We start from the raw sequence: 17,656 nt of genomic DNA on the forward strand, positions 1-17,656 counted from the left end.
ATACTCCTGTGACCCTCTTGGAATCTTTTTTTTTAATTGCTACAGATTGCTTGAATTAAATAGCTTTAATCATTTGTCTATATCCCTTCTGTATAATTTCATGAAGATAAAGTGAATTTTCTTAGTGAGTCTAGGAAAACTCTGGATTCATTCTGCCAAAAACCAATCAAACTTTGCACTTTGACCTCAGAGTGTCTGATATATCAGAATTTAAGACAATAATGACTTCCACCTTGCTCTCATTACTCCTCCCTCACCTCAGTTACTAACCAATGAATAGTCTGAAATTATATTTCTTAGCCCTACCTCCTACTCCACTGACCTCTCCTGATACACGGAATATGCTAAACAAATAAGTGGAATCCTGTTTGCTTGAGATAACCAAATGTTCAATATAACCAAATCACATCCTGGTTTTTTTTCCTGAAAATATCTGAAGCACAAACACAAGTTCTAAAATGCAATCACACAGATGCATGCTTTTTAGTACCATAATTCCATTTAGTAAATCTTTTCCTAAGCGATTCCTTAATACTGTGTTTCAAATACAAATTTACATTGGCTTTGATAGAAATTCTAGGGCAGAAATCAAACAATACTGAAAAGATCATATGCAAAGGTTTTTGATAAATGCTACTAAATTATATGAAGAAAAGGCAAAGTTAATTTAATGTTATGGAAAATGGATTAAGTTGAGGGTTAACAATATTATTATAATACTTTAATTACTGTTAATTACATAGACAACACTTTGAAATTTCACTTGATACAGTTTAAAAATAATTAAATGAAATTTATCATATATACAAAATCAGTTTCACTTTAGAATATTTTTAGAAAACACTCATTATAAAAAACTTGCTTTAAATAGCCAACTGTTTGAAAAATACTAACATTACTTAGACACATGTGCTAACATATCAATATGTTTGGAAAAATGGCTAGGATTAAATATAAATGCCTAATATTTCCCGCCATTGGTTTGCAAACTGTGTTTTTGGAGCCTTGGGGTATTTCCTCTTATAATGTCCTCTGTAGAATACAGGTTGCCATATGTATCGAAATTCTGTAAAAAACTTTTTACACTCCCGTATTACATCATATACAGTACTAGGAATATGGGCTGAAGTCTCTGCTCACATCGTTGCTTGCTGGTAGTCTGTGGTCCACATAGCAGGTATAGGGACACTTTGACAAGTTACTGATCTGCTTACTCCTCTAAAGGAAATATGCGGAATTTCTATGCATTTTCTCAGATAAGGACTTTGCCTATCATTTCTTTCTTGCCCCTACTCTTGTGTTTACCCTAGTGTCTGGCATAGTAGATGAGTACATGTCTGAAATTTGGTTTACTATCTCTGGAACAGCCACTATCATAATGGGAGTTAATATATAGCATTTACTATGTGTTAGCTGTTAAAGATTTTGCATGTATACACTTATTTCATCTTCATGGTATCATTATTATCCTTTTACAAATAAAGAAACTGAGGCACAGAGATGTAAAATAATCTGCCTGAGGTCACACAGTTAGTAAGAGACAGAGCAAGGAGTTCAGCTCCGGGGCTCGTGCTACCAAACACTCTAATTATTAGAGCAGGGAATAAAAAGGCAAATCACGTTTCCTCTCCTCAAAGTGTTTATTATTCACCAGGAGGGAAACAAACCTATTTTCGGTGTAATAGTAAATGCTAATAATAACACTAGCAAATATTAAGTGTGTGTTTATTCTGGGGTTTGTAATAACTTTTTTACATGTATTGTTTAATTTCATCCTCACAAGAGTCTTCTGACTTTTTTTTTTTTTTTCCCGAGATGAAGTCTCATTCTGTCACCCAGGCTGGTGTGCAATGGTACTATCTTGGCACACCGCAACCTCTGCCTCCTGGGTTCAAGCAAGTCTCTTGCCTCAGTCTCCCGAGTAGCTGGGACTACAGGAGTGTGCCACCACACCCAGCTAGTTTTTGTATTTAGTAGAAACGGGGTTTCACCATATTGGCTAGCCTGGTCTCAGTCTCCTGACCTCATGATGCGCTTGCTTCAGCCTCCCAAAGTGCTGGGATTACAGGCGTGAGCCACCACACCCAGGCTCTGACTTTTTAAAATTAGGAAATAAAGATAATTTTGCCCAATGTGAGAAAGAACTGATCACCTCCTGACCCTAAATTCATTCCTTGTGTGTGTCCATGTCCTTAATCTTCTTGGCGTGAGATGACGAACCTCGTCTATTACCCCAGAAAACACCTCTTCAGTATGACCTTCTGGGGGCATTCCACTGGAAAAGGGAAGAAAGCCTCAGATAAGCATGTGTACAACTCCAGTAAACAAACTGTGTGTGCTCACCTCCTAGGCCCTAGCAGGCTACTGTGCATGCAGGCAGCTCACCCTAAGGGAAGAATCAAGGGAAAGGTGCTTAAGATGCCAGAAGTAGGCCAGCAAATAAAATCCTAGGTTCAAAGTCAAAGGGCACTTGACCTCCAAGATGTCCACCTGGGCCTCTCCTAAGTATACTTCCGTTTCCTTTCATTCCTGCTCTAAAGCTTTTTAATGAACGTTCACTCCTGCCTTAAAACTTGCCTTAGTTTCTTCTTCTGCCTATGCCCCTCAGTTGAATTCCCCTCATGCTTTCTTCTGAGGAGGCAAGAATTGAGATTGCTGCAGACCTCTCCAGATTTGCCACAGGTAACTCAGATAACTTCCACCATTAATGTATTTTGGTGCCAATATGATTCAGATACCTTCTACCTGTAACATTTCCTCCATGTTTTCTGACTTCAGGTATGCTTACCCTCTGGCTGGTGAAATTTCCTAGAGATAATTTAGAATTGTACTGACTACTTGGGGAAACTTGGACATTAGCAAGATGTTCATTTTGATAGTTACCATCAAAGAAAAAGGAAAGAAAGTGTCATGAAATTGTCTTGTCTATAAAAGATATTATTTTATTTCAGGTAGAAGATGCCACTTTCATATTGCTTCAGGGTTCAATAATCCCTGGCCTTTTTTTTTTTTTGGGTGACAGAGTCTCGATTTATCATCAGGTTGGAGTGCAGTGGTGCGATTTCGGCTCACTGCAACCTCCCCCTCCTAGGTTCAAGAGATGCTCCTGCCTCAGCCTCCCAAATAGCTGGTACTACATGTGCCTGCCACCATGCCCAGCTAATTTTTGTATTTGTAGTAGAGACAGGGTTTCACTGTGTTGGCCAGGATGATCTCGATCTCCTGATCTTGTGATCCTCCTGCCTTGGCCTCCCAAAGTTCTGTGATTACAGGCATCAGCCACTGCACCAGGCCAAGCCCTGGCTTCTTAATTATATGCCTTGATAAAATTGTCAATGACTTACTCTTTTTTGTGTGTATATATGTCAAATGCACCTAAATTTTCTTTCTTCTCCTTGCAGATAGTGATAATTTAATATTTACCTGAACTTGGTTCCTTTTTTACTTATTTTTTCTTTTTCTGTTCCTCTGCCTCTCTTTTTTTTGTACTCGGGAAATTTTAAAGAATAGCAAATCAAAAAATTCATTTTCTTGCTATACATGAACTCTGGGAATTACTAGCATAAACACTCAAATTGCTTAAAAAAAGAAAAATACTGTGTTTCATTTATTTTACAACTGTGGAGGCTGAGAAGTGTATTATGTAAATCAAAGAAAATGAGGCAAATCTCAATCATTTTAGGTTTATTTGCCAAAGTTAAAGATAAGCCCAGGAAGGACCGTAGATCCACAGGAAAAACTGTGGTCCATGTTTTACTCAAGTGGGTCTGGGAACCTCAATATTTAAAGTAAAAAGGACAGGTATTAGGGAGAGAGAAAGAAATTAAAAAAGGGTGTGGGCAGATAAGAGACAAAAGTTTGCATTCTTTTGAGTCTTTGATCAGTCTTATTAATTTACATATGAGGGGTCATAGGGTTTGGCTCAATAGGCCCTCCCAAATCTCATCTTGTAGCTCCCATAATTCCCATGTGTTGTGGGGTGACCCAGCTGGGGATAATTGAATAATCAGGGCAGGTCTTTTCTGTACTGTTCTCGTGCTAAGGAATAAGTCTCAAGAGATACGATATTTTTTAATTTTCCTTTTTTTTTTTGAGATGGACTTTTGCTCTTGTTGCCCAGGCTGAAGTGCAACACTGTGACCTTGGCTCACTGCAACCTCTCCTTCTTGGGTTCAAGCAATTCTTCTGCCTCAGCCTCCTGGGGAGCCAGGATCACAGGCATCCACCACCATGCCCAGCTAATTTTTGTATTTTTAGTAGAGACAGGGTTTCACCATGTTGGCCAGGCTAGTCTTGAACTCCTGACCTCAGGTGATCCTCCTGCCTCAGCCTCCCAAAGTACTGTGATTACAGGAATGAGCCACTGCACCTGGCCCAATCTGATGGTTTTAAAAATGGGAGTTGCCCTTACAAGTTCTCTCTCTTTGCCTGCCACCATCCATGTAAGACATGACTTGCTCCTCCTTATCTTCCACTATGATTATGAGGCCTCCCCAGCCACATGGAACTATAAGTCCATTAAACCTCTTTTTCTTCCCAGTCTTGGGTATATCTTTATCAGCAGCATGGAAATTGATTAGGCCGGGTGAAGTGGCTCATGCCTGTAATCCTAGCACTTTGGAAGGCCAAGGCTTGTGGATCACAAAGTCAAGGGATAGAGACCATACTGGCCAACATGCTGAAACCCCGTCTCTACTGAAAATACAAAAATTAGCTGTGTGTGGTGGTGAGCCCCTGTAATCCCAGCTACTTGGGAGGCTGAGGCAGGAGAATTGCTTGAACCCAGGAAATGGAGGTTGCAGTGAGCCAAGATTGTTCCACTGCATTCCAGGCTGACAGAGAAAGGCTCCATTTCAAAAAAAAAAAAAGAAAAGAAAATATTAATACAGGTGAGTGGAGAAATAGTCACTTATGCTTTTATGTACCTCAGTGAATCTGCATTTTTACATAACCTAAACTGCAGAAGAAGCAATCAGATATGCATTTGTCTCAGGTGAATAGAGGGATGACTTTGAGTTCTGTCCCTTCTTCAGTACCTGTGAAGATAAACTCAATTTACATCCCTAGGGTGAAATTCAACAGAACTGTTTTAGAGTAAAGATCTTAAGGCCCACAAGGAATTTCCCTGTGGACAACTTGTGAGGGAGGTATGTAGCTTTTTATCTTTGTCACTGTCTTATTTAGGAATGGTAAATGTTAACGAAGAGAGAAACAAAAAAAGCAGCTCAACAGTCAAAGATAGGTTTATTTTGGAGAATAAACTTGAGAGGGGCTTCTGGCTGACTTCTGTCAGGAGCACTGTCTCTTACAGACTAAGAATATTTAAGGGTTCATGGTGACAGAGGGCTCGGAATGTTTCTGTGTGGAGAAGTTTATTGCAGGGTTGGAATGTCTCTGGTCAGACAGGAGGTTATCTTGGGGCCGACATCTCTCCAGTCACAGGGGAGCTTATCTCAGGGCTGGCATGTCTCTAGTCAGAAAGCAGTTTATCTCAGAGTTGAAATGTTTCTGGTTGGTGTCATTTGTGGTTTATGGTGATGGCTTTTGGGTTGGATTCAGGCATTTTTGGTCAAGGGGACTTTAGAATGGCAGTGCTTGTCCAAGATGGCGATGCTCCTGCTTTGCCAGGAATAACATGAGAGGCAGGTTTGCATGACCCAGTTCCCAGTTTGACCTTTCACTTTGGCTTAGTAAGTTTGGGGTCTTGAGATTTATTTTCCTTTCACAGCCTTCATTACTATAATTATCAGATAAAAAGGAAATATCTTAGTCCCAAGATAAAATAACAACTTTGGGCATTATTTAAAGAGTCTGTAGAATTTACTTTCACGCTATAGAAATAGTAACAGCACAGTATTTATCTTTATACAAAAGTAGGGTTAAATTTCTCATGGTTCAAATTTGTGATTAAAAACTGCAGCTGAATGAAATTTAAAGGAGTTTAATTGAGCAATGAACAATTTGTAAACTGGGCAGCCTCCAGAATCAGCAGATTGACAGAGACTCCAGGGGTGCCTCATGGTCGGAACAAATTTATAGATAAAAAAGGTAAAGTGACCTACAGGAATTGGAAGTGAGGTACAGAAACAGTGATTGGTTATAGCTTGGTGTTTGCCTTATTTGAACACAGTTTGAACGTTCAGCAGTCTATGAGCGGTCGAAGTATGGCTGCTGACACTCAACTATTTTTACAGATGCATACTATTAAGTTAGGTTTTTAATTTTGTCTGTCAAGCTAGATTACAGTTCATCCACAAGGACTTAAATATAGGTGTACAGAGTCCTTCTCAGGGCATAGTTTGCTGTAACATTTCCTAAATTGGTTTCATGTGTTAAGTAAATTACTACTGTTTCTATGATAATTTTTTAAAAAATATAAAAAAAACTCAAATAAATAGAATCATATATAGCAGTTTAGATTCTGGAAATTAATGCTTGTAAAACCATTGAGACTATATAGTTCTTAGAAAGTCTTTGTGCACTCCAGTTTGAAGGGTTATGTTTCAAAGCAAGGATAAAGAGTTTGGGTTAGTTGTAAATCAGTTTCAAGAGTTTGGACCCCCTTTTGAACCTAGTAGAATATCACTGACAATCTTTGGAATAAGGAGAGGGACATGATTTAGGACATGTGCTTTAGGGAATAAACAGAGAATGGGTGGATTCATCTATTCATTCAACAAGTGCTGTATCCTGGGTAGTGAGGACTAAAAGGTGAAGAAAACAAAATCTCTACTTTCCTAGAGCTTACATTCTAATAGGAAAAGACACAAATGAGTACAATAGCATACCGTTAGCTAGAGATGGATGTTACTGAAAACAAAGCAGGCACTGTTCTAGAAAGTAGGGATACGAAGCTCCTGTGCCATGGAGTTTACCTCCTAATTGGGAAAGACTAGAAATAAATGAAACAATAGCATAATGTCAGGTAGTGATAGTAGCAGTACTATAAACAGTTAAGGAGTGTGTGTGTAAAAGATAAGGAGTTTATTTTCAATATAGGGAGGTTTGGGAAACTAGGAGATGACATCTTAGATCAGAGCCTTGACCTGAATAAAGTGATGAAGTGTACCCTATGAACATCTGTATCGGCCAAACTTGTCCAACTCGTGGCCTGCAGGTGGCATGCAACTCAGGACAGCCTTGAATGTGGCCCCACACAAATTCGTAAACTTTTTGAAAACCTGAGTTTATCTGCATTTTTTTTTTAGCTCATCAGCTATTATTAGTGAGTGTATTTTATACGTGGCCTATGACAGTTCTTTTTCCAATATGCCCCAGGGAAGCCAAAATATTGGGCACCACTGATCTAGGTGAAAGGAGTTCCAACAAAGGGAACAGCAATACAAAGTGTAGAGACAGAGTATGCATGGCGTATTTTGGAAAGCAGCGCAGCTAGCCTTGCTGGAGCAGCGTGAGAAAGCAGAAGAAAAATAGAAAATAATGTTGGAAAAGGTAGCCAGGTAGAAAGTAATGTAAAGTTCTGAGGGCATGGAAGGTTTTGCATTTGCTGGTGAGGACAGAGGTAATACTTTACACTGATTTATGTATTAAAAGGATCACTGTGGACACTTTACTAAAAAATGAATGCAGGGGTGCCAAGTGCAGTGGCTCAAACCTGTAATCCCAGCCCTTTGGGAGGCCGAGGCAGGTGGATCATGAGGTCAGGAGTTTGAGACCAGTCTGGTCAGCATGGTGAAAGCCCATCTCTACTAAAAACACAAAAATTAGCCAGGTGTGGTGGTGGGCACCTGTAATCCCAGCTACTCAGGAGGCTGAGGCAGGAGAATTGCTTGAACCCAGGAGGTGGAGGTTGCAGTGAGCCGAGATTGTGCCACTGCACTCCAGCCTGGGCAACAGAGCAAGACTCCATCTCAAAAATAAGAAAAAAAATGCAGGAAAGCAGGATTAAGGAGTCTTGGATTATGCTGGTATAGAAGGATGGTGAGATTGTAAGTGAAGACGAAACTCTGATTTTCTGTCTTGCCCAAATTTCTTCCAAGGGGTCTGGGGAGTCATGCCCTACAAACCATAAATTCTCATTGAATGTCTTTTATTTGACCCTATATACCATAAGTTACTTTTCAGTCTGACTCTGGCATAACATTATGAGACAAGGGAAAAAATATACTTCCTTGCCATACCTTGAAATTGCCCTGCAAAGTCTCTTGTGGGAAAAATCCACATTCTATAGAGAATCTCCTCCGCCCTTTGTTTTTCTTCCTTTGTTTGCAGATCCGGTAAGATAATCAACTAAGAGCCAGGCACCCTTTTTAGGTCTGATAAGAAACATTGTACAACCTGCTCTGTCTCTGAAGTCTGCTGAGAGATTCCTCTGCACAATAAAACTGGTCTCCACAATCCTACACCTTAATCTAAACATTCCTTTCCATTGATCCCAGGTCTTCAGATAAATTTAACCAATTGTCAACCAGAAAATGTTTAAATTTACCTATAGCCGGGCCACCCACTTTAAGTTGTCCTGCCTTTCTGAATCAACCAATGTATTTCTTAAATGCATTTGATTGGTGTCTCATGCCTCTCTAAAATATATAAAACCAAGCTGTACCCCTACCACAGTGGGCACATGTTCTCAGGACCTCCTCCTGAGAGTTGTGTCATGGGCCATGGTCACTTATACTTGGCTCAGAATAAATCTCAACTATTTTACAGAGTTTGACTCTTGTCACCAACGTAAGGGAAGGAGGGTCAACTAATAATGACATCTCATGTGTTTCTAATGAATGCTAGAGTTACACATTGGGAAATAGCAAACAAATTCCTATGACCCTGTAGAGGGAGGGTAACTTGGAAACTGAATATAAAGGCAGCATAGTTGGGGAGAATGGGAAAAATGGAAGACAGCTCTGACGCTCTGAAAACTGGTAATTAGAAGGATGGAAGTACCACTGTTTCCAATAAAGAAATTACGACCAGCTGGGGAGAGAAAGGGAAAGATAATGAGTTGTGATTACATTGAGTATATCTGGATGTCAATATTTAACTGATATAGATAACAAATTTACTCATCTCCAAACAGATAAAAGTTGAGGCCATTTTTATGTCTCAAGGAAAAAGCAAGGAGCCATTGTTTTTGGAGTATTAAAGCAAAAATAAGCAAAAGACCATTAGCCTAGGGTTGTTGCTTACCTGGAGCTCTTACATAAGCACATAGGCACTTGGAAACAGTTCTTGTAACTGACTTATTAAAAAAAACCCACGAGTCTCAGGCAATCAGGAACAGCTAACAGGATGATTGGTTATACAACTAGGGACCTCCCATCAGCCATATAGGCAAATGTCTTATTAAACCATGACCAAATAAGGCAAACCTAGCTGTAGCCAATCAGGTAATTTCCTTAGTTTCCTTCCTTGTTTAGTCTACAGAAGCTTGCTCTCAGGCCACTGAAGCAGAGCTTTCTCAATGCTTCTGGTTCAGAGTGCTGCAGATTTATGAATTGTTCTTTACTGAAATAAGCTGTAAAGTTTAATTTGTCTCAAGTTTTTCTTTTAACAGGAGTGATAACTACTATGGGCAAAATGTTCACATAATAGTGGGAAATCAAAAGCCTGGGATATAGAAAAGTGAGATTTGTTTGTAAACTTCTGTAACAAAGGCAGCCTAACATAAGCATGGCTGTAGAGCCAGATTGTCAAGGTTCACATTCTTTGGGCCTTAATTTCTTTATCTGAAAATTGTTACAATAGAATCTAGTTGATAGGGTTGTTGTGGAGCAAGTGTTCTTAATCTGGAGTCCACAAAATTTCAGCATCTGTGAACCTTGTATTGAAAAAATTGTAACTTTATGTCTATTAAACCTCAGAACAATTTAGTTTCTTTCAATTATAAAGGCAGGCAACAAACCACAGTAGTATTATCAGTACCTATGGCTTTGTTTCCTATAGAAATTAAAGATATTTTCATACTCAGTACAGTTGTTGCAAATATCTTGAACAATTTATATGTATATATTTCTTAACTATTACATATATATTATATATGTTATATATATATATATTTGGAGACAGGGCCTTGCTCTGTCTCCTACGCTGGAGTGTGTGGTGGCATGATCAGAACTCACTGTAACCTCAAACTCCTGGGCTCCAGTGATCCACCCAACCTGTCTTGAAATAGCTAGGACTATAGGTACTTCCCACTAGAACCAGCTGTTAAATATATATCTATATTTTTTGGAAAGACAAGGTCTCACTGTGTTGCCCAGGCTGGTCTCCAGCTCTTGGACCCAAGCAAGCCTAGGTCTCCCAAACCACTGGGTTTACAGGTGTAAGCCACTGTGCTAGGTTAATCCTATATATTTAATTCCATGCATTTAGAAATATGTGCTATTTTAAGACTGCATCTACAGGTTTTATCAGATTACCAAAGGTGTTCAGGGCACAAGTGAAGAAATCTTGAGATAGAGTAGTAAAAATCATGATGCATTAGAACAGACCAGACCGGCCCGTATCAAACGTTCAATATACAGTCTGCTGCTATGCTTTTTTTTTTTTTTTTTTGAGACAGAGTCTAACTGTCTCCCAGGGTGGAGTGCAGTGGCGTGATCTCAACTCACTGCAACTTCCTCCTCCCGGTTTCAAGTCATTCTCCTGCCTTAGTCTCCTGAGTAGCTGGAACTACAGGTGCGCCACCATGCCCGGCTAATTTTTGCATTTTTAATAGAGAGATAGTTTCACCATATTGGCCAGGCTGTTCTCAAACTCCTGACCTCAGGTGATCCACCTGCTTCAGCCTCCCAAAGTGTTGGGATTACAGGCGTGAGCCATCACACCCAGCCTGCTATGATTCTTAAAATATTTACAGAAGAGAAATTGAAGTAAGCCTATTCGTTTTTGTATTAAAAGCAGCTAGTACAGTGCTCTGCACTTATGCACTCCATGGATGCTTAAGGAATCACTGAATGAAGAGTCTAGGCTGCGCCTCAGGCCTTTCATTTGGGGCTGGAACGAACAGCTGTAAAGTTTGAGGCGGCTTCTGTGCATCAGGGGGCTCTGGAGTACCCCAGGGCTCTGAAGGAGAAGAGTTGTGCTCCTAATAATGTCCCAATGAGAATGGAGATTGCTGGGGACTGCAGGGACCAGGTTCTCATTACCCAAAGCTCCCCTTCATCATCCAAGAAGGCACTCAGGTCTGTGCAAGGCCCCAGGTACAGTGCTGGACTAACTAGTAAAGGTTCAGTAGCAGGACGGCCTCAGATTGAAGTCCCAGGGCCAAAGGAACGCCCCTCTCCCCGGCGCGGGTCGGGGGAAGGTAGGCTCAGGGAGGGAGCGCACGCCGCGCCCCGGAGCCTTGTTCCCTCGCCACGCCCACTTCCTGCCCCATCCCGCGCCTTTCCAGGTCCTCTCCCGGTGAACCGGATGCTCTGTCAGTCTCCTCCTCAGCGTCCTCGGCCGCGGCCCGGGTCCCTCTGAAAGCCACTGCCGCCCCCAAAAGCCCAGCCAGGGGGCTCCAGGAGGCTGGCGGGGCGGGCGTGGTGCGCTGTAGGAGCTGGGCGCGCACGGCTACCGCGCGTGGAGGAGACACTGCCCTGCCACTATGGGGGCTCGGGGCGCTCCTTCACGCCGCAGGCAAGCGGGGCGGCGGCTGCGGTATCTGCCCACCGGGAGCTTTCCCTTCCTTCTCCTGCTGCTGCTCCTCTGCATCCAGCTTGGGGGAGGACAGAAGAAAAAGGAGGTAGAACGGATCCACTTGGCTTTCCCTGTGGGCGGGGGCGGGCCGGGGTGGGCCGCGTTGCTAGGCAGCCTGGCCGCCGGCGTGGGCAATGGCGGCCGTGGGGCGGGAGCCGCGTGGGTGGGAGGCCCTGGGGCGTTTCCGGGACTTGGAGTTAGCGGGGTCCTGACTTGAAAAACGACAGCAAAGCGTGCGCTTGACTCTGGTTCTGAGCACCTCACACCTTTCAGACCCGGGCGCTTTTTATCCTCAGCTGCAGGCCCAGCTTAGAGCAGTTGTGTCACTAAAAGGGGTGTGTTGGATGTGAAAATACCCTTTAGAAGTATTTATAAGCCTGCAGGAACTGTTTGTTCTTTATTTTCTTACTCTGCTCCCTTTGTTGTCCGTTTCAAGAAGCCACAGAACCTGTTGAGAGTGTTTTAAATTTTTCTGTATGTTTGTTTTTCTTTATATTGAACTCAGTGTATACTTGTGAGAATAATCTTACGTTATTTATTTTATGCAAGTACAATAGAACATAGTGTTTTAAGTTACTGTTTATTTTTCTTTATGTTGAATTCAGTGTATACTTGTGCGAATAATCTGACATTTATTTTATGCACATTTATTTCTGAAGTTTATTCAACCTGATTTCAATATTAATCCACCATTAACTTTGACGAGGGTGAAATTTGAAGTGACTGGTTGTATTTAAAGCAGTTGTAGTGTGTGTTTGTAAATTCCAATTTTCCATCATGGATAGTTTATCAGCTTCAGCAAAAATAGTTATTTCGGGAATGTGACTAAGGTTTCTCATTGTAGACCATTTTGGTAAGAGTGCTCTGCTTATATAATTGAAGATAGTTTTTCTTGGTGAAGTTGTACACCTCCACAGAGCTCAAAATCTAAATTGGGTTTAAGATATTAACAAAATTTTAATAGCTGGGTAGAGACAGTGAAAAATAGCCTTATATGCAGAGTAATTCTGATTCCCTTTATTCTTTGTCTGAAACAATTATTGTGTGTTCATTATTAACTAATGTACATGTCTTTAGCTGTTAAATTTTAACATTGAAGTAGGCCATATGAAATTATTGGTGGAGTTCTAAGAGATTTAGAGAACCACTGTTAAATTGAAATTGTATTTACAAATACAAATTAATGATATATTTTTTAGCACTTGGTATTTGTATACCATATTCCAAAAGTTTTAGATTTAGTAGTTCATGAGAAAGGTGGAAGAGTGAAGAAAAAGTAGTTTTTGCGGATTACCAAAGCAAAGGACCATAAAAGATGATGAAGTCCGTGAAAATTGTGATGTTTTGTCTCCTATGAAGGTCATTAGGACCACACTAACTTTCAGTTGAAGGTTGTGAACCCCAAAGTATTTAAGACAGGTTTCAATCAGTTTAGAAAGTTTTTTCTTCCCCCCGCCCCATGGTTAAGGATGCACTAGTGACACAGCCTCCAGAGGCCCTGATGGCAGGTGCCCAAGGTGGTCAGGGTACAGCTGGCTTTTATAGATTTTAGAGAAACATAATACATTCATCAGTACATGTAAGGTCTACATTGGAAGGGTGGTACAACCCAAAGAGGGAGGGGCTTCCAGGTCATAGGTAGATTTAAAAATTTTCTGATTGGCAGTTGGTTGAAAGAATTGTTATTAATAGAAAAGAATGCCTGGGTTACCATAGGGGTTTTATTAGCCAGATGAAGCCTCCAGGTGGCAGGCTTAAGAGATAATAGATTGTAAATGTTTCTTATCAGACTTAAGGTCTGTGTTGATGTTAATGCTGGTTGGCTTTTCCTGAATTCCAAAAGGAGGAGGATTTAATGAGGCACGTCTGGTTCACTTTTCCCATCATGGCTGGAAGTGTTTTTTCAGATTAGCTTTGGAATGCCCTTGGCGGAGAAGAGGAGCCCTTTCAGATGGTTGGGGCAGGGATTGGGGGTGCTTAGATTTTTGTTTTTGGTTTCCAAGGGAAAAAAAAAATCTAAAAATTATACATGTTTACAGCATCTGAGAATCTCCAATGATAAGATGACTTTAACATGTGAAAACGTTTGTTGATTTAGTATAATTCAATCTAATTTACAGTAACATCTGTTTCTATTAAAATATTTTCATAAAATATATTTTTTAAAATGAAAAATTAGTGAGAACGTTGTTGAGGATTAAAAAAGATTTTCTTGGAAAATTAGTTTTATTTCTCCAAAGCAGGAGCACATGATTCCAATATATGACAGTTATTACAGTGTATATGTGTTTTACTTAAGGAAAAGAAGAGCCAAATAAGAACTTAAAAAGTTGATGTTTTCAAGATTATACTTTCAGGGATCATTTCTATAGTTTGTTAAATAGTTGATGTTTTGATACTTAATAAGCATATGTATCTCTGAAATATAGGTCATTCCGTATCTGGTACTCGTTCAGTTCACAAACTGTGATGTCTTCAATATTGGAAGGGAAACACTCTATATTGCAAACAATGAAAAGTGGTTGGTGACCATTGTGGTATTTTGCTAGTGATAGCCCAGGGTTTTTATGACAGTATGTGATCTCTTTCTCTCTTGCTGACTTTAAAACCTGATGCCTATTATAAGATTTGACACCATTGAACCAGAAAGTCTAGCAGTTGAAACTTAATTTACTATTAATACAATAAATATTATTGACATATGTACCAGAGCAGTTGATTTAGCATGAACGGTGTTTTTCTTCCTTCTAGGGAAGCCAAATTGAAGTCTTAAGTTGAGCCTGGAATCAGAAATGGACATTAGTAGCTTTAAAGGAAGTAATATTTCATAGTTATGACAGTAATACTTACCACCGTGTATTTTTAAGTTAGACAGATGGTCGAGTTACAACTCAGTCTCTAATTGTAGACATCAGGCATATGAGATACTGATGAAATTTAGTTTGCTTGTTTTAAATATAAATATACCTACATCTCAGGTATTGCATATATACATGTATGTACCATATATGTATATAATATGTAAAATACATAGCTATATGTATATAAAGACTATAAAATGCTTAGTGCAATGCCTAGAACATAACAAATGGTCACTAAGTGGTAGCTATTACTATGTTTCCTCAGTTATTTATTAATTTATTTTTTTGAGACTGAGTTTTGCTATTGTTGCCCAGGCTGGAGTGCAATGGTGCAATCTCGGCTCACCACAACCTCTGCCTCGCAGGTTTAAGCAATTCTTCTGCCTCAGCCTCCCGAGTAGCTGGGATTACAGGTATGCACCACCATGCCCGGCTAATTTTTGTATTTTTAGTAGAGACCTGGTTTTACCACATTGGCCAGGCTGGTCTCACCTGCCTGGCCAGTGTTGTGAAACTGTGTCTCTTTCATATTGGCCTGACCTCATGATCCACCTGCCTTGGCCTCTCAAAGTGCTGGGATTACAGACGTAAGCTACCACACTCAGCCTGTATTCCTCATTTAAATGAAAGCATTAGTATAATGAGATTCTGAAATGTGGTAAGATTATTTTAAATTGATTTTTTTTTTTGCTAAAGAAATTAACTTTATAATAATAAATTATATGATCTCTGGAATAGTCTTTTAGTTATTATGAAGCACTGAGAATTCCAAATTCTCTTACGTTGTTTGAAAATTTCCCAGGAGGAAATTTTGTATCATAGAAGAATTGGTGATATCCATGGATTTCTCTCTCTCTCTCTCTCTATGTGTATGTGTATATGATGTATATGTGTATGTTTATACACATACACATACGCTTCTTCATGAAGACATTTTCATTCATTAAAAATAATGTTTCATTATATGCTGTCTTTGAGAATGTAGTCGAGAGTTAAGTGAATAGGCAAAGAAGATTGGAGTTTTTATAGTCTGTTTTCTTAATTACATTGAATATAGTCATTAAAAACTAATTTTTGAATCCTTACTGATGTTAAGTGATTTAAGTTTCTGGGAGACTTTGGCTTCTTAGTATCATTCATTTGCATATCTAGTGCATCTTGTGTTTCTTTTATTTTGACAGTTTCTGTCTTATATCATTAACACTTATCAGTTAATCAGCTTCATTTAGAATTGTTTTAATTTATAATGACCTCTTCTGATAATTTGAAAAGAGCTCCAATTCTTTAATTATTTCCAGTAAACTTACTGACTTTGCCATTATCAAAAGCAGCTGTTACAATAATTTATCTGCAAAGAATATGAGTAGCTAATAGGCTATGATATGTAGGTAATAATTAATATGCAACATGAAAAATTGAACAGCTCATAAATATTTTCTAAGTGATAATTGACTAAATGAAACATATTTCAATTGACTTTGACATAACTTCTGGATGTCATTAATGTTTTTAAGTACCTTTTACATTGAGACGTATAATATCCAGTTAGTCTTCATAGAACAGCTGTAAAATAGAGAGTTTACTATCTTAGCAAATGATATGAGGGGAGAGGACAGAGGTAAGCAATGGATGTTGCCTTTAAGCAAAGAACTTAAGCGGAAGAAAAAGTTTGCATTCATAACACAAGAAATGCAGAGTAGTTATACATTAATATGTATGTGTATATGCACTGAAGATACAGGTGCAGGCAGTTTTTACCTTAGGTTAGATTATATATATGACCACTCCTTGAAGCGTGCTTGGAAATAGCCAAAGCTACTTGTCAGGAATGCCACAGTGTCTTGGATGATGGCAGAAGACATGGGATTCTTGTGTCACAGATGAAGGATAGTTTATTACAGCAATTGAATTAACAGCGTATCAGCATTTATACTGGTTCCTTGAGCTTCAGTTCACAGTGAGCAGCTTGAAGAGGGCTAGGTGATGCCCACTTATATATTGAATTTACTGCAGGAGAGTAACCTTGAATTTAAGAAACCAAGGTCTTATAAATGGGCAGTAAGCTGCTTTGACCTCTTCCCTAAAGGGAGACGTTATCTTTATTAAACTAGAAATAAACACCCATTTTTCTGGATCAGGACTCTGTCTTCTATATGTGCTATACAAATATCCTTGAAAAGATGGTCCAGAAAAAGTCAGTCAGTCCCTCGACCTAGCAAGTTATGTTAGAAACCCATGAGGAATTGTCTGTCTGCATAAGAGATAGGAACTTTGTCAGAAGAGAACATAATGAGGATATTTTTCTCCATATACACCACAAGCATGTTTAGTCCCATATGTGTGCCCTGATCCACACATAAGGCACAGAGAAAGGGATAGAGTGGAAACAAAACTTGAGCTACAGAGTAATCAACTTTTAACCTTTTGTTGCATTCACTTTTTCATTCTCTCTCTCTGTAGCCCTAAATATTCATTGGTTTTAGATGTGAGTGTGATCTGTTATGCCTGTGACTGATGTGAATTATTTCAGTGATCTTCAGGGTTTATTTGGCATATCAGACTATCTCAGGATTACTCCTCTCCATAAGAATCCCTCCATGAGAATCATGCTAATCCCGCCAGAATAGAAAATTAGCTTTTGGTTAAGTGTACTGTGTTCTCCAGCTGGAAAACAGGTACATGAACAAAAGTTTGTTATATGACAGCGTGTGTATGCACCGATTTGCATGTGTGTATGTGTATAACAAATGGATGTTTCTCCTAGTCTCTGTCTAGTCTTGATTTCTATCTGTTGGGCAAGATTTCTGCAGCTTCTTAAACTGAGCATATCTGAAACGGAACTCTTGATCCTTCCTTCTGCCCATCTGGCCCATCTGTTTTCTTATTGCCATTAACAGTACTATTTTATGGAAAACAATTTTTAACATTCTGGAACATCATTTTTTATCTAATCACCTGCCAGTATAATATATCTTTGTAGTTCTTATCCTGTATTTTGCAGATAGTACACAAGGATGCTGGCATCACATAATTTCTTGGGGAGTTGTACATGGACTTTCTATTTTACAAAAAATATAATTATTATTATACATAGATATGTAAGACATATCAAGTAGATTGAATATTAAAGCTTTAAAAATGTTATTCAGAAG

The 17,656-nt window shown here is 39.3% G+C and overlaps 1 protein-coding gene across 5 annotated transcripts in view; it reads left to right on the forward strand.

Moving 5' to 3' along the window:
- The first annotated feature begins 11,383 nt into the window (after positions 1-11,383).
- Positions 11,384-17,656, forward strand: part of TUSC3 (tumor suppressor candidate 3) — a 303,958-nt gene continuing 297,685 nt past the window's right edge. For all 5 annotated transcript variants that reach the window (XM_064368759.1, XM_064368757.1, XM_064368758.1 and 2 more), the window contains exon 1: positions 11,384-11,689. In XM_064368759.1, the coding sequence (XP_064224829.1) occupies positions 11,552-11,689 (138 nt within the window). In that variant the 5' untranslated portion in view covers positions 11,384-11,551. The remainder of the gene's footprint in view (positions 11,690-17,656) is intronic.

Source organism: Aotus nancymaae, unplaced genomic scaffold (genome assembly GCF_030222135.1).
Source record: "Aotus nancymaae isolate 86718 unplaced genomic scaffold, 86718_ANA_hifiasm-v0.15.2.pri h1tg000079l, whole genome shotgun sequence".
In the NCBI taxonomy this organism is placed as follows: domain Eukaryota; kingdom Metazoa; phylum Chordata; class Mammalia; order Primates; family Aotidae; genus Aotus; species Aotus nancymaae.